This window comes from Chiloscyllium plagiosum, unplaced genomic scaffold, assembly GCF_037043375.1.
Source record: "Chiloscyllium plagiosum isolate Xiang-an unplaced genomic scaffold, Cpla_swu_hap1 HiC_scaffold_12, whole genome shotgun sequence".
NCBI classification, from domain to species: domain Eukaryota; kingdom Metazoa; phylum Chordata; class Chondrichthyes; order Orectolobiformes; family Hemiscylliidae; genus Chiloscyllium; species Chiloscyllium plagiosum.
Window position 1 is genome coordinate 72,192,568 of NW_028270150.1, and position 24,092 is coordinate 72,216,659.

General features: G+C 40.7%; 1 protein-coding gene across 1 annotated transcript in view; it reads right to left on the minus strand.

Moving 5' to 3' along the window:
* The window catches only part of LOC122555067 (cilia and flagella-associated protein 47-like), a 497,478-nt gene that overhangs the window by 51,798 nt on the left and 421,588 nt on the right, over nt 1-24,092 (minus strand). The window contains 1 exon segment of the mRNA XM_043700727.2: nt 6,991-7,140. Within this exon segment, the coding sequence (XP_043556662.2) occupies nt 6,991-7,140 (150 nt within the window).

Below are 24,092 nucleotides of genomic sequence, written 5' to 3' on the forward strand. Positions count from 1 at the left end.
TGGATCTGGGCTTGCTGGCGCATTCTCAATTTCTCTGTGCCTTTATGGTAACATGACCGCAGTAATGATAACCCTTGCAACACAAACAAGTGATGGTTTAGCAAGGCCCTCTGTCCTCTATTCCATTTATTCAGTGGGGCATGGAGAACTCCAACAAGGTAGCTAAGAAATGCCTCTGCATGGGCCTTATAGAGTCATGGGGTCCTACAGCATGGAGACAGGCCCAAACTGGTCTAAACCAAAGTGCCCATCCACACTAACCCCATATCCTTCTAATTCTTTCCTTTCCATGTATTTGTCCAAATGCCTTTTAAATGTTAATGTACCCATCTCAACCTCTTCCGCTGGCAGCTCATTCCATATGTGTACTACCCTATGTGTAAAATGTTGGTCCTCGAGTTCTCTTTTATTCTTTCCCCCCTAACTTTAAGCCAATGCCCTCTAGTCCTCAATTTTCCAACCCTGGGAAAAAGACTGAGTGCATTCACTCTATCCAAGTCTCTCATGATCTTATACACCTTGAGAAAGGTTCCACCTCAATCTCCTATGCTCTAAAGAAAAAAAGTCCTAACTTGACCAACCTCTCCCTGTAACCATTGAGCCTTAGCAACATCCTCGTAAATTCCCTCTGCACTCTTTCCAGTTTAATAACATCCTTTTTATAACAAGGTGACCAAAACTGAACACGATACTCCAACTGCGGTCTCATCAATGTCCTGTATAACTGCAACATAACTTCCCAAATTATATACTCTATACCCTCACTGAAGGCCTGTGTGCCAAAAGCCTTCTCACTGCCCTGTCTACTTGTGACTCCACTTTCAAAGAACTCTGTTCCACTATACTCCTTAAGGCCCTACCATTCACCATGAAACTCCAGCCTTGACCTGACTTTCCAAAATGCAAGACCTCACACTTATCTATATTAAACTCCATTTGCCATTTCTCGGCCCACTTCCCCAACTAATCAAGGTTCTGCAGCAATTTCTGATAACCTTTCTCACTAATCACGATACCAGCTATTTTAGTGTTATCAGCAAACTTACTAAACACACCTTGTACATTCATATGCAAGATGTTGGTGCACTCCAAACCCAAAGATGTAAGTAAATCAGCAAAACATAGTCCCTTTTATGGGCAATTAAGACATTTCTCATGCTGCATCCAGGACAATGGTGCTCACTTCCTCAATGATCTCCAGTCATACCTCCTTCATGACAGCCACATGACTTTTCTCCCCACTGATGTAAAACAGTCTGTTCTTCCTACTCCAGACTGCATGCAATAATAGTTGCAAGGGTGCATCCTGAAATAAAAGTGTTGCTCTTGCAGCATGCATATCCATTGCAAGCATTCCCTGGTTCCTCCAATTTCCATTCACATACTGTCCCTTTTAAATAGAGGTATGGTCAAGTCTTGTGAGTATTCATCAAAGTGCATGGTCAGAGTAAGCTGCGTAGTGAGAGTGAGGTTGACAGTGGTCAGTATTTTTAATCTTCAAAGTGAAATTTGGATACTTAGTTTGAGTTTGTTTGTGAAGTCATAAACGTACTATATATCCCAGACAAACACGCCTATAGGAAATGTGACCAACTGCACAACCTTGAGCTCCAAGTTTTGACACTAGAACAGTCACTGGAGTCATTGTTGTGCATCACTGAAGCAGAGGACTACATAGATAGCACTTCTAGAAAGGTGGTCACAGCACAGACCAGAAGCATGTAGGCAGAGAGGGATAGATGATTACCAGACAGTCGAATAAAAATCACTTAGGTAATGTAGGAGTCTTCTGAGACTATTATCCTTGTTTTATCAGCATTTCATTCCAGTCATAACATTAATAATTTTTATGTGAAATAATTAATTTCACTTCCCATCAAGATATCATTATCTCCTTCGTGCCAGAGTCAATGATTTCATAGAGCGGCTGGGGGCCATCAACATAGATAGGAAAAGGGATGAGGACCTAAAGGCAGATATCGGAGAACTAGGGAGGAAATTAAAAAGCAGGATCTCAAGAGCAGTAATTCTAGGGTTATTCCAATACCATATGCTAATGAGCATACAAACAGGCATGCTCTTCAATTGAATATCTGGCTGAAGAACCAAAGGGAGGGGGAACATCAGTTTTATGCAGAAATGGGACCAGATCTGGGGCAGGTCAGAACTGTAAAAGTTAGATGAGTTGCTTCTTATTGGGACTGAAACAGATAATCTCACAGGGAATGTTGCTGGTGCTGAACGGTGGTCTAAACTGGCTTTTCAGGGGGATGGGAACCTGAAGGCTAATAAGTCAGTCACACTTCCTATAAATGTATTTGGAAGAAAGTAGAAGTGGTAACAGAAGCTAGGGAGACTAAAGGTACGTGAAACAAAGTTGATCATTAAGGTTTGAAAGCAGAATAATGCCAAATCAGCAAATTGCTCTTCACCATTTTCAAAAAGAAGATATGAAGGGACAAATAGAGATATATATATATAATGGTGATTCTAATTGTCACAAAAACATGACTGCAAGGTGATCAGGACTGGGATATGAAAAGATATTCAATGACCAACAAGAGGGAAAAGGAAATGATATTGTGCTGATGATAAGGGATGGGATCAGTACATGACTAAGAGAGAATATCACACCAGAAGAACAATATGGGCAATCTGTTTGAGTGGAATGAAGAAACAACAAGAGGAAGAGCCATTAGTGAAAGCTATTTATAGACAACTGAGTAGTCATGTTTGTATGATACATGGTATTGATAAGAAGATAACAGAAGCAATTAGCGTGGGTGACATAACTATCAAGAATGACTTCAATCTGCAAAAGATGTAGAGGACATGTTCTGGAGTGTGTTAGGGATTAATTTCTATAGGAACATGTTGTGGGGTCAACAAAGAACATGCTCTTTTAGATCCAATCTTAAGTAATGGAAAAGGACAAATTCATAATCGCATTATAAAAGAACTCTTAGGGATTAGTGACCACATTATGATAGAATTTCACATTATATGGGAAAGGTGGTTTATTCAGAAGGAATTATGGAGGGAATACGAATAAAATGGCTCAGGTAGATTCGGAAAATATATTAAAAAGCACTGGCTATATTTAGAAAATTGATAATCATTTTTACAGATCTGTTATGTGGCTTAGAGCAAATTCTGTTCCTTCAAGATATTAAAACTCAACAAAAGGTCAGGGCATTGTAGCCAACAATTAAGGAAGTTAAGGATTGTATTAGATTAAAAGTAACAGCCTATAAATTTGCCAGAAATAGTGGTAATTCTGAGGACTGAGAGGTTATAGAATATAACAAAGGAGGATCAAGAAACTGACAGGAGAAGGGAGAATAGAATATGAACGTAATTGAACAAAAACATAAAAACAGACTGTAAAAGCTTCTATAGGCACATAAAAGTAAAGATTTGGCTAAAGTGAATGCGATCCAATACAGACAAAGTTAGAAAACTTTATAATGGGGATACAGAAATGGCAGTGAAACTAAATGATTTCTCTGTGTCGACTTTCACTGAGAATGATGGTAAAAATGTTGCAGAACTAAAAAACCAAGTTGCCAGGGAGAATGAGGAGTTAAAGGTAATTGGCATTAGTAAGAAGATTGTACTGGAGAGACTAATGGAGCTGAAAGTTAATAAATCCCCAGGACCTGATGATAGACATCCCAGAACGTTGAAGGAGATTGCTAAAGAGATAATCAATGTATTCATGATTATCTTCCAAAATACTTAAAATTCTGAAATTATTCTATAAGATTGGGCGGTTGGAAATGGCACCTTGCTATTTAAGAAATGAGTGAGAGAGAAAACGGCAAACTACGGACCCATTGTAAAGGCTGTGATACATAGACACCTGGTTTGATCATAATCTTGGGGGCAAATTGCAAATGGAAAACTTTGTTTGATGAACTTGCTGGAATTATTGAAGATGCTAACAACAAAATTAATAAAGGAGAGTTGATAGATACAGTACACATAAATTTTCATAAGATGTTTGATAAAACTCTCTCCACCAGAAGCAGGTTAGAAGGATTAAAGTACAGAGAGTAGGAGGTTTTGTACTGCACGGATTAATGATTGGTTAACAGACAGAAAACAGAATAGGAATACAACGGTCATTCTCACATTGTTATATCCCATTAATTACAGGTTGCCAAAGATTAGCACTTGGGTGCCAACTGTTTATAACATATTGGTGTAGGGGAATAAGCATAATATTTTCACATATTGTACAGGACAATTTGGACAGGTTTAGTGAATGGGTGGAAAAATATGAGATTGTCCATTTTTGTGGGAGAAACAGATGTGCATAGTATGTCTTAAACGATACGAGGTCAGAAAATACAGATGCACAAAGAGACCTAGCTGTCCTTATCGATAAGTCATGAATGTTATCATGCAAATGCAACACGCTATTAAGAAGTCTAATGAACTTGAGTGCAGGAGTAGTCGAGTCTTGCTTCAATTATACATGAGTTTAGTTAGACCATATAATAGATTATTGTGTAATATTAATTCTGGTCATCTTGTTACAGGAAGGATATTATTAAACTTTTGAGCAGTCAGAAAAGATTTACCAGGATGTTGTTGGGAATGGACGGTTTGAGATATAAAAATAGACTGGAAAGATTGGACATTTTTCACTGGAATTTGGAGGTTGAGGGTTGACCTTATTGAGGTTTATAAAAACATGAGGGGCACAGATAAGGTGAATGACAAGAGTGGGGGAGTTCAAAACTAGGGGGCATATTTTTAAGGTGAGAGGAGAAAGATGAAAAAAGGACAAGGGCAACTTTTTTTGCTAAGAGAGTGGTTCATGTATGGAATGAATTGCCAGAGGAAGTAGTGGATGGTACAGTTATAAAATTTATGAAAAATCTGGATAAGTAAATGAATAGGAAAGGTTTGGAGGGATGTGGGCCAAGCACAGGCAGGTTGGGGCTAGTTTCGTTTGGGAACATGTTTGATATAGACTGGTTGGACCAAAAGATTTGTTTCCATGCTGTATGATTCTATCTCAGGAAAAATATTATTGCCACAGAGAGAGTGCAAGGAGGATTCACCAGACTTGTTTCCAGGATGCAGGAGTGTTCTATGAAGAGAGATTAGGCAAATGGAGACTGGATTCACTAGAATTTTGAAACAAATGAGAGTTGATCTGATTAAAACTTGCAAAATTCTTAAAGGGATAAAGCTGGCAGATGCAGGTAAGATGTTTTCCTTGGTTGGGCAATCTAGAACCACGGGACGTGAAAATAAAGCTAATTTATCTAAATAACAAGGAGAGTGCCACTTCAATCTTAGATTAGGAGAATTTTTGTTTTACTCATTCAGTATGAACCCTTGAAATTCTGCATCACAAAGGGCTATGAAAGATCAGTCGTTGTGGATATTTAATATAGAAATTTAAAGATTTCTGATTCCCACAGAGTGCAGGACTGTGGGGAAGCAGTGAGTAAAAGGCATTGAAGTGTTTGATCATCGATGATCATATTGAAAAGTAGATTAGATTAGATTACATTACAGTGTGGAAACAGGCCCTTCAGCCCAACAAGTCCACACCGACCCGCCGAAGCGCAACCCACCCAGACCCCTACATTTACCCCTTACCTAACACTACGGGCAATTTAGCGTGGCCAATTCACCTAACCTGCCACTGTGCCACCCACGATCGATCACCTAAATGTTTTACTCCTGCTCCTTTTCTACCAGCTTAACAGTAAGACAACAAATAAAAACATCAAAAGGGATCTTCGTTCCTTGTCTTCGGTTTGAGGAATATAAGACATTCCATGTTTCTATAGATTGAGAGATGTTGAAGTTGAACCATTATGGACTTTGAACTGTTCTAAAATGTGCCAAAATGTTCTCTCTGGAGCAGATTGAAATGTATCTTCAGTGTGTAGATTAGGTCTTTGTTGAATAGATACATTACTCTTCAAGTAATCAACATTGTACCAGACACGTTTATAGAACCACCACAGATGAAAGATCTGTTGCCCACTTACTCTTCCAAGAACAACTACATTCCAGGTGGACTCTTCTGCATAGGTGACATCATGGACATGTATGTCTGAGATACCTAGGTTGTGAGATCAATGCTGGAAATTTCCTTGTGGTTCGCCCAATTGCCCACCAAATGTTTTTGCAGGATGTCCAGAAGTATTGTGTTAACAAAGTAAAAACAGAAATTGCTGGAGAAACCCAGCAGGTCTAGCAACATCTATGCGGAGAGAAACAGAGTTAACGTTTCAAGTCAATTCTTCTACAGAACAGTTCAGTTCTTCCTCCAGAGATGCTGCCAGAACTGCTAGCACTGTTCTTATTTTAGATTTCAAGTAGCTATAGTGTCCTATAATATTATGCACTTAGATTTCTGCCAGTTATATAATTGAAGCTACAGTGACAAATTGAGAGCACCCACGTATGTTTTAAATTTGTCAGGGAATGAGAGAGCACATGGTACATTGCTCAATGAGAGACAAGGCAAGCTGTTCACTGGAGCCAAATACTGCTGCAAGTTGATAAATGGAATTTATGGCAGAAACTAGGAATATTGCTCAGCACCATTGCAAGATGAAGTCAGAAGCACATTATAGACTAATCATTAAGATTACTGAGGCAACTCTAATCTGTCATGTGTGCAACATACTCTGCCACATGACATTCCAAAGTGCTTCATAACTAGTGTAGTAATTTTAAACTGTATTTGCAAATGTAAAGTAAGGAAATGCTACTTTACAGGAAACAAAAGATCTTTATGAGAGTCACTAACATTGCTGTATCTATTGTTCCTGTTTTAAATTGCTCTGTCATGGTTATTCTAAATAATAATTGCTAGTCAACTACAAAGCAATCTAATGAATACAACTATGTTAGAAAGTGGTGTCTTTTTATAGCCTTCTTTATTTTGAATGTTTTCAAGATGAGGCATTAACTTAAAATGAAAAGAAAGCCAATCTGTAATACTCTGTAACCTACCACTGGCGCCCTGACCACCCTCTTGATTGTAAATACAAGGGGGTTTGGTTTGGGTCTGTGTTGTATCACATGAAGAGCCAGGGACGACACCTGTCAGATGAACTTCCATTGTTTCTTCTTTCCTGTTTCTGGCTTGACACCGAATCACAGCTGCAGAAGACAAAAGCATTCATGGTTTCATTATATAAGTGATTCCTAATAAACTTCAGTGTGTCAGATTGCATTTCAAATACGTTTGTATTCTCAAGATCCTATCAATATGTAGCACTGTTTAGATGTACTTAACAACTCACATTTATGTCACATCTTCAACATAACAAATTGTCCTAAGGACCCATATCAACCAAACTTCAACACAGAGCCACAGATAATTTTAGAATAGGTGAGTATGCAGAGATTTTACAATTTCTCCATTTTTTTAATGAGATGCTGCTGCATCAAGAGCCAATGTAGGTCAGCAAGTACAGGAGCAATAAGCAGCAGAATTTTAGAAGAGCTCTAGTCTATAGAGGAAGCGAAGTGGGAGGTTGGCCAGGAAAATATTGAAATGATCAGGTTTAGAGGAATGCTGAGCCCCCGCAACAGTTAACATGGATAATACTATGGAGGTAGAAGTAGGTGGACCTAGTAATGAAGAGAATATAGGGTCAGAAGCTCAGATCAGGATCAAACAAGTTGCCAAGACTTTGAATGATTGAGTCTGACCCCAGAGACAGGCAGAAAAGAAGCACAGCAATCTCTGAAGATGGCACATTGGATTCAAAATGAGAGCTCTTTCTCTGTTCCTCTCTCTTTCTCTCTCTCTCCCTCCCTCCCCCAACCACTCCCCCTCCACAGCTGCCACCAGTCATCTCAGTCCCAGGACATCTCTGCAGGAGTTCCTCAGGGTAGCATCCTAGACCCAACAACCTCAATTGCTTCACCAGTGACCTTCCCTCCATCATATGGTCAGAAGTGGGGATACTTGCTGATGTTGCACAATGTTCAGCACCATTCATAACTCCTCAGACACCAAAGTTGTCTGTATCCAAATGCAACAAAACCTGGACAATATCCAGGTTTGGGCTGACAAGTGGCAAGTAACATTCTTGCTTGGCTCGGACCATCACGAATTAGAGACAATCTAACCAGCACCCGTTCACATTCATTGGTGCTACCACCACTGAATCCCCTACTGTCAATATCCTGGGGATTATAATTAACCAGGAACTCAACTGAACTCACCACTGGCTACAAGAGCGGGTCAGAGGCTAGGAATACTGCGGCGGGTATCACAAAGCCTGTCCACCACCTACAAGGCACATGTCAGGAGTGTGATAGAATACTCCCCATTTGCCTGGATAAGTGCTGCCCCAACAATACTCAAGAAGCTTGACACCATCCAGGACAAAGCAGCTTGCTTGATTAACACTACATCCACAAACATCCACTCCCTCCATCACTGATGCTCAGTAGCAGTAGTGTGTACCATCCACAAGATGTACTGCAGAAATTCACCAAAGATGATCAGAAAACACCCTCAAAACCCACGACCGCTTCCATCTAGAAGGACAAGGGCAACAGATAGATGGGAACACCACAACTTGCAAGTTCCCCTCCAAGCCACTCACCATCCTGACTTGAAAAGAGATCACCGGGTCACCTCAATGGTTACCTCTCTTCCTCCTCCTCTCCAGAGGGAAAAGTCCAAGCTTAATCAACCTCTGTTCAGGCAGCATCCTGGTAAACCTTCTTTGCACGCTCTCCAAAGCCTCTAAATCTTTCCTATAGTAGGGCGACCAGAACTAGACACAATATTCCAAGTGTGGTCTCACCAGGGATTGTAGAGCTGCAGCAAAACCTCACGGCTCTTAAACACGATCCCCCATTAATGAAAGCCAAACACCATATGCTTTCTTAACAACTCTATCCACTTGGGTAGCAACTTTGAGAGAACTATGCACTTGAACACCAAGGTTCCTTTGTTCTTCCATACTGCCAAGAATCCTGCCTTTAATCCTATATTCAGCATTCATGTTTGACCTTCCAAAATGCATCACTTCGCATTGATCCAGGTGCAACTCTACCTGCCATTTTTCAGCCCACTCTGCATCATGTCAATGTCACGCTGCAGCCTGCAATAGCCCTCAATACTATCAACAGCACCTCCAACTTTTGTGCCGTCTGCAAATATACTAAGCCACCCCTCAATCTCCTCATCCAAGTCATTTATAAAAGGGTAAAGAAGTGGAGTCCCTCTGTATGAGCATGTGTTTACTGCAGAAACTCAACACAGAAGAGAGTTCAGAATTGCAAATTTTTAATTGAAGGATATTATTGCTTATCAGTCCTGGATGTTACATGGTGCAGGGCTTGTCTTATGGAGAGAGGTTGATTAAGCTTGGACTTTTCTCTCTGGAGAGGAGGAGGAAGAGAGGTGACCTGATCGAGGTATACAAGGTAATGAGAGGCATGGATAGAGTCAATAGCCAGAGACGTTTCCCCGGGGCAGGATTGGGCAGCATGATGGCTCAGTGGTTAGCACTACTACCTCATAGTGCCAGGGACCTGGGTTTGATTCCAGCCTTGGGCGGCTGTCTGCGTGGGTTTCCTCCGGGTACTCCGGTTTCCTCCCACAGTACAAAGACGTGCAGGTTAGGTGAATTGATCATGCTAAATTGCTAGTTGGGCCGAAGGGCCTGTTTCCACACTATAGGGAATCTAATCGATTGTGTAATAATTTGGACATGCTACAATTCAGAAAGTTGATCAAAAAAACACAGAACTGGCATAGATAGAGGATTGGCTGACTGGCAGAGGGCAAGGAGTTGGGATAAAGGTGTCTTTTTCAGGATGGCAGGAAGTGACTCGTAGAGTTCCACAGGAAGCATTGTTGGGATCACAACTATTCACATTATACATGAACAATATCAATGAAGGAACTGAGGGCATTTTGCAGATGAAACAAAGATGGGCAGAGGCAGGTAGTGTTGAGGAAACGGAGACGCTGCAGAAAGACTTGGACAGGTTAGGAGATTCACCACCCTCTGGCTGAAGAAATTCCTCCTCATCTCAGTTCTAAAGGATCGTCCCTTCACTGAGTCTGGGCCCTTGTATCCTACTATTGCCTACTCGTGTAAATGTTTCCTCCATGTCCACTCTATCCAGGTCTCTCAGTATTCTGTCAGTTTCAATTAAATTCACCATCAGCCTTCTCAATCACGTACAGACAGAGTCATTAACTGCTCCTCATTGACAAGCCCTTCAGCACAGGATCATTCTTGTAGATATTACCTGGACTCCATTCAATGCCAGCATATCCTTCCTGAGATATTGGGCCCAAATCTGCTCATAATATTCCAAATACCAGAGTCCTCGACAGCCTGAGCAGAACCTCTCTGCTCTTGTATTCTAAAGCTCTTAAAATGATTGCTAACGTTACATTTGCCTGTTAAGTGCCAACTGAACCTGCTACTTAACCTCAAGAGAATCCTGAACCAGGACTCCTAAATCCCTTTGTGCTTCAGATTTCTGAGGCCTTTCCCCATTTAAAAAATAGTCCCTTCACTTCCTACCAAAGTGCAAAGTTGCTGCATTCAACGTTCCCTCTAAGCATTTTGGCTGTGCAGCTGCTTAAAGGATCTTGGTACACCAAATAGCATGTGGAACTCATTGCTGCAGAGGGTTGCGGAGGCCAAGTCATCGAGTATATTTTAGACAGAGATAGATAGATTCCTGATCAGTGAGGTGATCGAGTGTGTGGGATGAAGGCAGAACAATGTGGTTGAGAAACATATCAATCATGAACAAATGGCAGAGCAGATTCTGAGCCAATGGCTTAATACTGCTCCTATGTCTTATGGCCTTATGGTTTTAATTGCAATCAGTGTTTACACACTTTTATTTGTGATTACACATTACAAGCACGCATCTCCTAACAGAACTTGGGTCTTTTCATAGGAATTCAAATGAATCAACACTTAATCCCCACCATCTGTATAGAATCGAATACAATTAATATAAAATTAACAGTAATGAGAATGAGAAAGTAGTGAGGGAGAACTGTGTGTCGTCAGTATGAATGTGGGATGTCACTTTGAGTTTTGCCAGCAAATCAAAATACTGCAAACTCAATTTTTCAAATGAGTTCAACTCACTTCCAGAAGTGAGTTGCACAGTTCTTGGATTCTGTATCATTAATCATTCTCATAAGTTGACCTCCATGATTCCGGATGCATCAGTTACTGGCCAATTTCTAATTAAATTATAGTGTGACTCAGGAATCGTGACAAGGAACCCAAGGACATTTACTCCTTTTTCTGGGAACTGATTGAAATAACTCTACTGACAGCTGCTTTATTTAACTTTAAATATGCAAAAGAGCATTAAGCAAATTTTACTGTGGGAACAGCCATTTTCCCATGATTCTTGGTTATAATAAGTAAAATGCAAATTTCTAATTTCTCAAATGTAAGCTAATTTATCTTGCTATCTTAGTCAAAATATTGGGCCAAATTTTGCAAGGAATGGCAATCTCATGCAGATTCCCATTCCAGCCCTTTGTGTTTATAAAATACAGAAGTGTTGTGTATCTGAGAGCACCTTTCGCACAGGCCTCCTTCAGAAATGCAGAGCTGTACTTTTGATTCTGGTAGCTTTCAGGGGGGTTTTGTTTGGGTTGGAAAATTTGGGAGGAGCATATCCCTAAGCTAAGGCAGAAACTAGGCTTTGGGGAGTGCTGTTCCCTCTCCACTGTGGGAAAAAAACCTGGTCATCAGGTGTGAGGCACTCTCTCTGTTATTGTATGTGGTGCAGGTCTGGAACATTCCCTGAACCTGCACTGTTGCAGGGACCCGAGCCATCTCGGGTCTAAGTTGGACCATGTACAAAGTTCTAGATAAGGGGGAGAAGAACGTACAAAATGCTGCCCTCACCTTTCTGTGGCTGCATCAAGCTGCGCATACATCCTTAGTACACAAACACGGTGTATCACTACATACCGAGGTTTACCTGTCCTCTGTTGCAAACGATGGAACTTCCCTTGGAGCCTGGGAATGCTCCAAGTGTTTGAACTGTTCTGTCTCACCTGTCCTTTAAAGAGAAATTTGCAAAGTAAAACACCTGTGACCACAAGTCCATCCAGACGTGGTCAGCACGCAACATCCCTGAGACTCTGCAGGAAAAAGACAGGGTGGTTCGCTGTGCAGACTGTCAAAGTCATTTGACAGAATGCCTCAACACCAGAACTTCCCAACAAGCACTAGGACATCGCTTGGCTGGTGGTGAGAAGGGCTCTATCTCTGAGATCCTTCATGTCAGCTTGGTTGGTCTGTGCCACCACATACTGCGCTCAAAATGGTTGTGGGGTGATAAAGACTGTCACACATGTCCTGCTGGAATGTCCCTTTACAAAGGAAGTCTAATGAAAGATGCAACAGTTTTTGGTGAGGTCAGTCTAAGCAACTCTGCGATGTGGGATTCTGTGCTCTGCAGTCTGTTCCCCGGAACACATACCGAGGCAAACATGAACTGTGCCTGGAGGATCAACAACTCAATGACTTTTATAGAGGTTTATAAAATCATGAAGGCCATGAATAGAATAAATGGCAACGTCTTTTCCCTGGGTCGGGGACACCAGAACTAGACGGTATAGATTTAGGATGAGAGGGGAAAGATATAAAAGAGAACCAAGGGGCAACGTTTTCACGCAGAGGGTGGTCTGTGTATAGAATAAACTGCCAGAGGAAGTGGTGGAGGCTAGTACAATTGCAACGTTTAAAAGGCATCTGGATGGGTATATGAATAGGAAGGGTTTGGAGGGATATGGGCTGGGTGCTGGCAGGTGGGAATAGATTGGGTTGGGATATCTGATCAGCATGGACAAGTTGGACTGAAGGGTCTGTTTCCATGCTGTACATCTCTATGATGCTATAAAGATGCTCTTTGGTCTTCCCAAAACTTGTTGATCTTCCAGAACAAGGAGTGACCGCGACTGAGTGTTGCAGAGTGGCACATTCCAAGGCCCAGGACTACTTGCTGAGGGACACACTAACACTTGCTGTCAGGTTACAGTGGGGTGGGGCGGGGCAAGATCACCATCTAAGGTCTTTCTACCGAAGTTATAAGGGGTCCATTCAGTTATCAGATCCTCCCATTCCTCAAATTATGTAAATATAGTCTTATACAATTAAGAAAATGCCTTGGGTTGGTTTGTTTGTTCTCCATATGTAAAAACTGTACAGATGTGAAGTGCTCTGTTGACTGTGTACGTGTGTAAACTTTTTTATAAAGAAAGCATACTTTTGTAAAAAAGAAATGTAAGTATTGTCAGTTTAATAGTGACTCAGGAGTTAGACTATGTGTTTACTGGTCTAACTTTTCCTGAGTAACTATTTTGCTTAATTTCATTGGAACTGTTGAAAGCCTCGAGGTTTCCAGCAATAGGGGACTGCACAGCGGAATCTTCAAATTTCCTCGATAATTCCTTCAGACTCTACTTTGGTGGAATAATGGATGTCTGGGCATCAGAAAATATGGGCCTGAGCATTTGAGACTTTTTAAGTACCTGCATGTTCCTATTATTGCCTATTTGGAAAAGATTCACTCTCTGATGATTGGTGCTAGGTCCACTGCTTTTTGTCATTTATGTAAACATAGAAGGTATTGTTAGGAAGTTTGCAGATGACACCCAGATTGGAGGTGTAGTGGACAGCAAAGAAAGTAACCTCAGAGTAAAATGGGATCTTGATCAGATGGGCTGGTAGACTGAGGAGTGGCAAATGGAGTTTAATTTACATAAGTGTGAGGTGCTGCATTTTGGAAAGGCAAATCAGGGTAGGACGTATCCACTTAATGGTAAGGTCCTGGGTTGTGTTGCCAAACAAAGAGACCTTGGAATGCAGGTCACAATTCCTTGCAGGTAGACAGGATAATGAACAATACATTTGGTACACTTTCCTTTATTGGTCAGTGCATTGAGTATAGGAGTTGGGAGGTCATGTTGTAGCTGTACAGGACATTGGTTAGGCCACTTTTAGAACACTGTGTGCAATTCTCGTCTCCCTGTTACAGAAAAGATGTTGTGAAACTTGAAAGGGTTCAGAAAACATTTATAAAAGATGTTGCAAGGCATGGAGGGTTTGATCTATAGGGAGAGGCTGAATAGGCTGGGGCTATTTTCCCTGGTGCTTCAATGGTTGAGGGATGACCTCATAGAGGTTCATAAAATCATGAGGGGAATGGATGGGGCGAACAGCCTAGGTCTTTTACCCTGGGTGGGGGAGCACAAAACAAGACAGCATGAGTTTAAGGTGAGAGGGGAAAGATTAAAAAGGGACCTAAGGGGCAACATTTTCATGCAGAGAGTGGCGCGTGTATGAAAACAGCTGCCAGAGGAAGTGGTAGAGGCTGTTACAATTACAACATTTAAAAGGCATCTAGATGGGTACATGAACAGGAAGGGCTTAGAGGGATATGAGCCAAATGCTGGCAAATGGAAATAGAAATGGAAATTTAGGATACCTTGTCGGCCTGGACGAGTTGGACCGAAGGGTCTGTTTCTGTGCTGTACATCTCTGTGACCCTATGACGCTATAAAGGAGACAGAGAAAAGTAGGAGCAAAATACTGCAGATGCTGGAATCTGTACTGAAAATGAAAAATGCTGAAAATCACAGCAGGTCAGTCAGCATCCATAGAAACACAGCAAGCTAACGTTGAGTCTAGATGACTCTTTATCAGAAAAATAGTTTTAAGATCATAAGACAATAAGACTTAGAAGCAGAAATTAGGCCATTCAATCCACTGAGTCTGCTCCACCATTCAATCATGGCTGGTAAATTTCTCCACCCCATTCTCCCTGTAACCCTTGATCCCCTTGATACTCAAGAAGCTATCGCTGTGGCAGTGAATTCCATAAATTCACCACTCTCCTTATATCCGTTCTAAAAGGTCTTCCCTTTACTCTAAGGCTGTGTCCTTGGGTCCTAGTCTCTCCTACCAATTGAAGTATCTTCCAAACAGTCACACTGAGCAGGCCATTTAGTATTCTGTAAGGTTCAATTAGATTACCTCTCATTCTTCTAAAATCCATCAAGCACAGACCCAGAATCCTCAAACGTTCCTCATATGTTAAGTCTTTCATTCCTGGGGCCATTCTTATGAACCTCCTCTGAAGACGCTCCACAGTCAGTCCATCCTTCCTGAGGTATGGACCCAAAACAATATTTCAAATACTTCTCTGAGCTAACTTTGACTTGAGAGAGTTGTGGTGGCAAATCAAGTGAATCCCCTGGTGAGCAAAACGATTTTGAATATCCACCTTAGATAAGCCACTGGTTTGGTAATGAAAGGAATGATTCTATTTCTCCAGTGTCAGAAACTCCCACCTTCAACAATGATGGCTAAATCTGGCTGTACATATCTGTTTTTGGCAAGATAGAGCCACTACCTGAGCAAATGTTTATTTCAAAAGATTTGACTTTTCTCTTCAGATTGGCACTTCAAATCACTGTTATTGTAAGATGATTAAGTTTACATACCCAATTTTGAGGAATAATGCTCTGTGTATTGTTGGGGATGAACGTTTTACAAATTGTATGTAAGCAAATGTATTGTCAGCTAAAAGGTTCAAATCAAGCAAAACAGGTCTGGCTAGAATTTGGATAGCACAATTATTTTTGGTTTGGGGGTGCTGGTGTTGGACTGGGGTGTACAAAGTTAAAAATATTTTTGGACATATGAGTTGTGATCATACAAACTAGGCAACAAACAAAATACAGATACTTGCTACTTCCATCTGAATGTGAGTTAACCGGTATGTCTCTGGTAGTGCTATCTGCTCCTCAGTGCTGTTGCCAAACTTTATACACAATACAAAGCCTTAGCAGTAATGTTTGATCTAACAAGCCTGCTGCTCTTTAAATGCAGGTTGTACCTTAATGTGAACTGCATAAAAATGATTGCTGAAATTTAAACATTTGCAAAATGAGCACCAGGGCCAACAGCGGGTTTTCTCACACAGCAGATGGAGGGGTCAATTTTGATGATGCCAAGCTGGTGGTTAGTAATTAATTAGTAATGTTGGTGGGCGGTAGAAGATATGCCAAGCTATCACATGGGATACAATATCCTCAATAATCATTCTTAGTAAACAGTAGCAGTAGGAACACAGGTCAGTAAACTCTGGAAATCTGAAAATTAAGAACTGCCAAAAGGATCATAACAGATCTAATGGCCTCCTGTGGTCAGTAAGTGATACAAAGCTAGATACAGTGGAGATACAAACAAACTTAGGCTAATAGAATATTGCCATATATATCAAGAGAATAGAATACAAGGAACTTGAAGTCATGCCTCAACTGCACAAGGCCAGGTTAAAGCATAACATGCAAAATGGTTAAGAGGAAGATAAATATGCAAATACTCTTTGAATAAAAACCACATACTCTGAAAATATTCACCAGATTGTTGAAATGCTGGTCTGCAACCAAAGTCACTTTTTAAAAAAAATTGAACCATCGTTGCATATTTTTAGAATTGATTTTTCTTCAAAAAATGACAGCAGTACAAGGTGCAATCGCAAGCAATAAACAACAGTAAAGAAATCCCCGATCACCCTCCCCACGGCACATACCTCCCCCAAAAATATAAAGAAAAGAATGACATGCAACCATAATAAATATAAACATTTACAAAGCATAAAACCATAATAAATGAGACCAGAAGTAAGATAACTACATAACAAAAGAAAAAGAAAAGAAAAAAAAATTGCCACAATCTTAGATACCTCAGTCTGGAACAGTTAAAAAGACAACAGCCTTAGCATATGAAAGAAAAGGGTTCCAGATTTTTGTAAAGTTGTTAGAGGAGCCAGATAAGGATAATCTAATCTTTTTCTAATTTAAGAAAGTATAACACATCTCTATTCCAGTGTGTATGAGTAAGCAGAATTAGGGATTTCCATTTTGACAGTATCCATCTTCTGGCCAATATGGTAGTGAATGATATCATGTCTTTTTTAGAGGAAGGAAGATTAGGTAAAGAGGGTGACACCCCAAACAAAGTGGTAATATCATTAGGAGTAAGATTTTTGCCAGATACTTTAGATAAGGTGTCAAAAATATCAGTCCAATATCTACTAAGATAAGGGCAAAGCCAGAACATGTGCATATAATTTGCTGGAGTCTGTTGACACCGATCACAGGACGGAGACACCTCCTCAAATATGTTTGCAAGTTGAGCTTTGGTGTAGTGGGCGCGGTGTAGAATCTTGCATAACTAAAACAGTGTTTTGCACCGATAGAAGATCTGTGTGCCCTTTGTAAAGTCTCATCCCACACATCACCCAGAATTACCTCTTCCAGATCTGCCTCCCAGATAGATTTAACAGAATCGAGACAATCTGAGCATACTTTATGGATGTTTGAATAAATAGCTGAAATAGCCCCTTTAATGAAGAAAGCGGTTTTAGAAAGATATCAAAATCAGAATCATGAGTAAGGATGAGAAAAACCTGAAATAAACTATGGACAAAGCTGTGAACTTAGAGGTATCTAAAGAAGTGGCTTTTAGGATGTGAAAACGTATCAACTAATTGTTGAAAAGATGCAAAAATGCATCGACACATGAATCTTTCACAGTTTTTATTCCTAATTTAGCCCAACCAGAAAAGGCACTGTCCACTAAAGATGGGGGACAAATATGATTTGCTGCCAAAAAATGACTGAAAGCCAAAGAGGTGCCTAAATTGAAACCAAACTTTAAGACAGGATAAAACAATTACACTGTTCATGTAAATAGAGGTTGAAGAAAGGAGAGGTGATTGAAATAAAGCCTTTAATGTTACTGGATGGGTGGAATTTGCCTCAACAGTCAGCTAAATTGGAAGAGCATCAAGGTTTGATTAGATTACTTACAGTGTGGAAACAGGCCCTTCAGCCCAACAAGTCCACACCGACCCTCCGAAGAGCAACCCACCCAAACCCATTCCCCTACATTCTCATATTGGAGCCAATAGTTCAAATTTCTAATGTTTGCTGCCTAATAATAAAATAAAATATTCAGCATTGCCATTCCACCTAGTATCTTAGACCTCTGTAACAACTCTTTTCATAACCTAGGAGATTTTCTTCTTCCAAATAAATTCAAGAATGAGACTATCTACCTAACGGAAACAGGGAGAAAAATTTGAATGCATTGAAATAAATAAGAAAATCATGGAAAAAAATATTCTAGCAGCAACAGACAAATTAAGGAGAGACCATTGTTCAAAGTCTCCTTTAATTTGTACCAGTAATGGTTCAAAATCTTTCATGTACAAATTACCTAGTGTATCTGCCACGTGTACACCATGATAAACAAAACAAGAGGTGGCAATTTTAAATGGTAAATTATCTAGTGGGTATTCACTGGTAGGCTTATTGATAGCAAATATCTCAATTTTGCCAAAGTTGAATTTATACCCAGAAATCTTACTGAAAGATTCTAAATCTGAAAGTGCGGTGGGAATGGAGAGAGATAAGTTCGAGACAAATAGCAAAAGGTCATCTGCAGAGAGGGCAACCTTCAACTCCACACCATTTCTAATAATGCCAGAGAAATCAGGATGAGTCTGTAGAGCAATAAACAGAGGTTCAATTACAATGGCAAACAGCAGTGGACTCAAAGGACAACCTTGTCTAGTGAAACAATAAAGGTGGAAAAAAATCAGAATTCATATTACTGGTCCTAACAGAGGCGTGCGGTGATTCACAGAGTAGTTTGATCCAAGAAATAAATGTTTCCCCAAAGCCAAATTTCTCCAAAGTAAAAAAAAAATCCATTTCACTCTATCAAAGGCTTTTTCAGCAGCTAAAGATATCAAAGCCTCAGGAAAGTGGATGGGGGATAATTGTAAACAACGTTAAATACCTGCCTAAGATTAAAAAAGGAGTGCGCGTTGCAAATAAATCCAGTTTGATCCAAGGATATGATAGATGGAAGGATGGTTTCCAAATGCCGGGCCAATAGTTTTGACCATAATTTAAAGTCAACATTTAGCAGACTTATACAATGATATGAATCACACAGTAAGGGATCTTTGCTTTCTTTAAAAACAAAGAACTTGATGCCTGAGTTAAAGTTTGAGGAAGAGAGCCAGAATTAAACACTTCAACAAACACATCTACCAAAAGTGGAGCCAGCATTTTTCAAAACATTTTACAAAATTCGGCTGGAAAACCATTGGCCCCAGGACTTTTACCATTTTGTAGTGATCCAGCCGCAGCCTCAAGTTCTATTAAAGCAGAATGGTGTGTTGTTTCCCTGGTGCCAGGATCAAGGATGTCTCAGAGAGGGTGTAGAATGTTCTCACAGGGGAGAGGGGCCAGCAGGAGGTCATTGTCCACATTGGAACCAACAACATTGGAAGGGAAAAGGTTGAAATTCTGAAGGGAGATTACAGAGAGTTAGGCAGAAATTTAAAAAGGAGGTCCTCAAGGGAAGTAATATCTGGATTACTCCCAGTGCTACGAGCTAGTGAGGGCAGGAATAGGAGGATAGAGCAGATGAATGCATGGCTGAGGAGCTGGTGTATGGGAGAAAGATTCACATTTTTGGATCAATGGAATCTCTTTTGGGGTAGAAGTGACCTGTACAAGAAGGATGGATTGCACCTAAATTAGAAGGGGACTAATATACTGGCAGGGAAATTTGCTAGAACTGCTTGGGAGGATTTAAACTAGTAAGATGGGGGGGATGTGGTGGGACCCAGAGAGATAGTGAGGAAAGAGATCGACCTGTGACGGGTACAGATAAGAACAGAAGTGATTCAAACAGTCAGGGCAGGCAGGGACAAAATAAGACTAATAAATTAAACTGCATTTATTTCAATGTAAGGGACCTAACAGGGAAGGCAGATGAACTCAGGGCATGTTTAGCAACATGGGACTGGGATATCATAGCAATTACAGAAACATGGCTCAGGGATGGACAGGACTGGCAGCTTAATGTTCCAGGATACAAATGCTACAGGAAGCATAGAAAGGGAGGCAAGAGAGGAGGGGGCGTGGCATTTTTAATAAGGGATAGCATTATAGCTGTGCTGAGGGAGGATATTCCCGGAAATACATCCAGGGAAGTTATTTGGGTGGAACTGAGAAATAAGAAAGGGATGATCACATCATTGGGATTGTATTGTAGACCCCCCAATAGTCAGAGGGAAATTGAGAAACAAACTTGTAAGGAGATCTCAGCTATCTGTAAGAATAATAGGGTAGTTATGGTAGGAGATTTTAACTTTCCAAACATCGATTGGGACTGCCATAGTGTTAAAGGGTTAGATGGAGAGGAATTTCTTAAGTGCGTACAGGACAATTTTCTGATTCAGTATGTGGATATACCTACCAGAGAAGGTGCAAAACTTGACCTACTCTTGGGAAATAAGGCAGGGCAGGTGACTGAGGTGGCAGTGGGAGAGCACTTTGGGGCCAGCGACCATAATTCCATTAGATTTAAAATAGTGATGGAAAAGGATAGACCAGATCTAAAAGTTGAAGTTCTAAATTGGAGAAAGGCCAATTTTGACGGTATTAGGTGAGAAGTTTTGAAAGCTGATTGGAGGCAGATGTTCGCAGGTAAAGGGACGGCTGGAAAATGGGAGGCCTTCAGAGATGAGATAACAAGAATCCAGAGAAAGTATATTCCTGTCAGGGTGAAAGGGAAGACTGGTAGGTATAGGGAATGCTGGATGACTAAAGAAATTGAGGGTTTGGTTAAGAAAAAGAAGGAAGCATATGTCAGGTATAGACAGGATAGATTGAGTGAATCCTTAGAAGAATATAAAGAAAGTAGGAGTAAACTTAAGAGGGAAATTAGGAGGGCAAAACGGGGAGATGAGATAGCTTTGGCAAATTGAATTAAGGAGAATCCAAAGGGTTTTTACAAATATATTAAAGACAAAAGGGTAACAAGGGAGAGCAGAGTGCCCCTTAAAGATCAGCAAGGCAGCCGATGTGTGAAACTATGGAAGATGGGGATGATACTAAATGAATATTTTGCATCAGTCTTTACTGTGGAAAAGGATACGGAAGAGAAAGGCTGTTGGGAAATAGATGGTGACATCTTGCAAAATGTCAAGATTACAGAGGAGGAAGTACTGAATGTCTTGAAATGGTTAAAAGTGGATAAATCCCCAGGACCTGATCAGGTGTACCCGAGAACTCTGTGGGAAGCTAGAGAAGTGGTTGCTGGGCCTTTTACTGAGATATTTGTATCATCAATAGTCACAGGTGAGGTGCCGGAAGACTAGAGGTTGGCAAACGTGGTGCCACTGTTTAAGAAGGGTGGTAAGGACAAGCCAGGGAACTATAGACCGGTGAGCCTGACCTTGGTGGTGGGCAAGTTGTTGGAGAGAATCCTGAGGGACAGGATGTCCATGTGTTTGGAAAGGCAAGGACTGATTCGGGATAGTCAACATGGCTTTGTGCGTGGGAAATCATGTCTCACAAACTTGATTGAGTTTTTTGAAGAAGTAACAAAGAAGATTGCTGAGGGCAGTAGATGTGGTCTATTTTGACTTCAGTAAGGCGTTCAACAAGGTTCCCCATGGGAGACTGATTAGCAAGGTTAGATCTCATGGAATACAGGGAGAACCAGCCATTTGGATACAGAACTGGCTCAAAGGTAGAAGACAGAGGGTAGTGGTGGAGGGTTGTTTTTCAGACTGGAGGCCTGTGACCAGTGGAGTGCCACAAGGATTGGTGCTGGGCCCTCTACTTTTTGTCATTTACATAAATGATTTGGACGCAAGCATAAGAGGTACAGCTAGTAAGTTTGCAGATTATACCAAAATTGGAGGTGTAGTGGACAGCAAAGAGGGTTACCTCAGATTACAACAGGATCTTGATCAGATGGGTCAATGGGCTGAGAAGTGGCAGATGGAGTTTAATTCAGATAAATGTGAGGTACTGCATTTTGGGAAAGCAAATCTTAGCAGGACTCATACACTTAACGGTAAGGTCCGAGGGAGTGTTGCTGAACAAAGAGACCTTGGAGTGCAGATTCATAGCTCCTTGAAAGTGGAGTCACAGGTAGATAGGATAGTGAAGAAGGCGTTTGTTATGCTTTCCTTTATTGGTCAGAGTATTGAGTACAGGAGTTGGGAGGTCATGTTGCAGCTGTACAGGACATTGGTTCGGCCACTGTTGGAATATTGCACACAATTCTGGTCTCCTTCCTATCGAAAGATGTTGTGAAACTTGAAAGGGTTCAGAAAAGATTTACAAGGATGTTGCTGGGGTTGGAGGATTTGAGCTACAGGGAGAGGCTGAACAGGCTGGGGCTCTTTTCCCTGGAGTGTCGGAGGCTGAGGGGTGACCTAATAGAGGTTTACAAAATTACGAGGGGCATGGATAGGATAAATAGACACAGTCTTTTCCCTGGGGTTGGAGAGTCCAGAACTAGAGGGCATAGTTTTAGGGTGAGAGGGGAAAGATATAAAAGAGACCTAAGGGGCAACTTTTTCACGCAGAGGGTGGTAGGCTGGCACAATTGCAACATTTAAGAGGCATTTGGATGGGTATATGAATAGGAAGGGTTTGGAGGGATATGGGCGGGTGCTGGCAGGTGGGACTAGATTGGGTTGGAATATCTGGTCGGCATGGACGGGTTGGACCGAAGGGTCTGTTTCAATGCTATACATCTCTATGACTCTATTGCTGTGATTGTTTGTTCCAACGTCTTTACCACATTTTGATCAATATGTCGGAACAGTAACCTTACCAAAAATGTTCTCAAAATCTACTGTAGCAGAAGAACATTCAGATGAATAAAGTGAAATGTAAAATTTCTTAAAAGTCTTGTTGATTTCTAATGGGTCTGAAGTGACACCTCAATTAGCCTTAATTTGGGGGATTAATTGAGGACATTAGGCACAACTTGTGGGCCAACAATTTATAGTTCTATCTCCTTGTTCATAAAATTTAGACCCAGGGTGAAGTAAAAGCTCAGTGGTATATTGTGACATTACAACATCATACTTGGCCTGTAGGAATATGAGTTCTTTATGTACTTCTGAAGACTTAGAAATTGCATAAAGAGAGTCTAATTGAGACAGACATTGAGCTAACCATGCCATTTTTTCTTTCCTAAGTCTATTCTTATGTGCTGCATAAGAAATTATTTCACCCCTGATGAATGCCTTCAGGGTTTCCGACAGCAAGGAAGCTGTAACATCTGGGGTTTTGTCAATTTTTTTTAAAAATCTATCCGCTGAGAAACAAAATTAACAAAATCTTCCTCGAAGATTAAGCATGCATTGTGATGCCAAGATGGGCGTGTATTAAGAAACGTCTGAAAGCGAGCATTCATAAAGACATATGCATGGTCTGATAAAGCAATTGAATCATATTTGCAACCAGAAATGGATGTGAGCAATCTGTCTTCCACCAAAAAGAAATCAATACGTGTTAAAGTGCGGTAGACTTGCAAAAAAAAAAAATTCCTTTTTAGAGGGATGAAAGAATGCCAGGGATCAACAACATCAAACTCCTCCATAAAAGTCTTGATTATTTTAGCAGATTTGGACTAGGCACTTGGAACAGAGGAAGTACGGTCTAAGCGAGGATTCAACCAACAGTCAAAACCTCCTCCCAAGATTAACTGGTGTGAAGATAAATCCGGTAACATTGAAAGGAACCGTCTGAAAAAAGCCTCATTATCCCAGTTGGAAGCATAAACATTAGCCATGATTACATCAATGTCAAAAATCTGTCCTGTAAATAACTATCATAAATCTGCCAGTAGAGACAGAGGTAGTTTTAGCATGGACAAAAGGAATAGATTTATGGAAAAGAGGAGCAACTCCTCTAACTCTGCTGGAGAAGGAGGAAACATACACTTGTCCAATCCAACCTCATTTCAATTAGGACTCTCTGTATTTTTCAAGTGGGTTGCTTGAAAGTAAATTATATGGGCATTAAGATGCCGCAAGTAATGTAAAACCTTACTGCGTTTAATTGGGTTGTTCAGGCCTTTGCAATTCAACTGGCAAATTTAATGTTCCCACCTCCCGAAGGTGGTGAAGCATTAACCTGTGTTATATGTAATAATCACTCGTAAAGTTCCAAATGTGCAATAATAGATAAA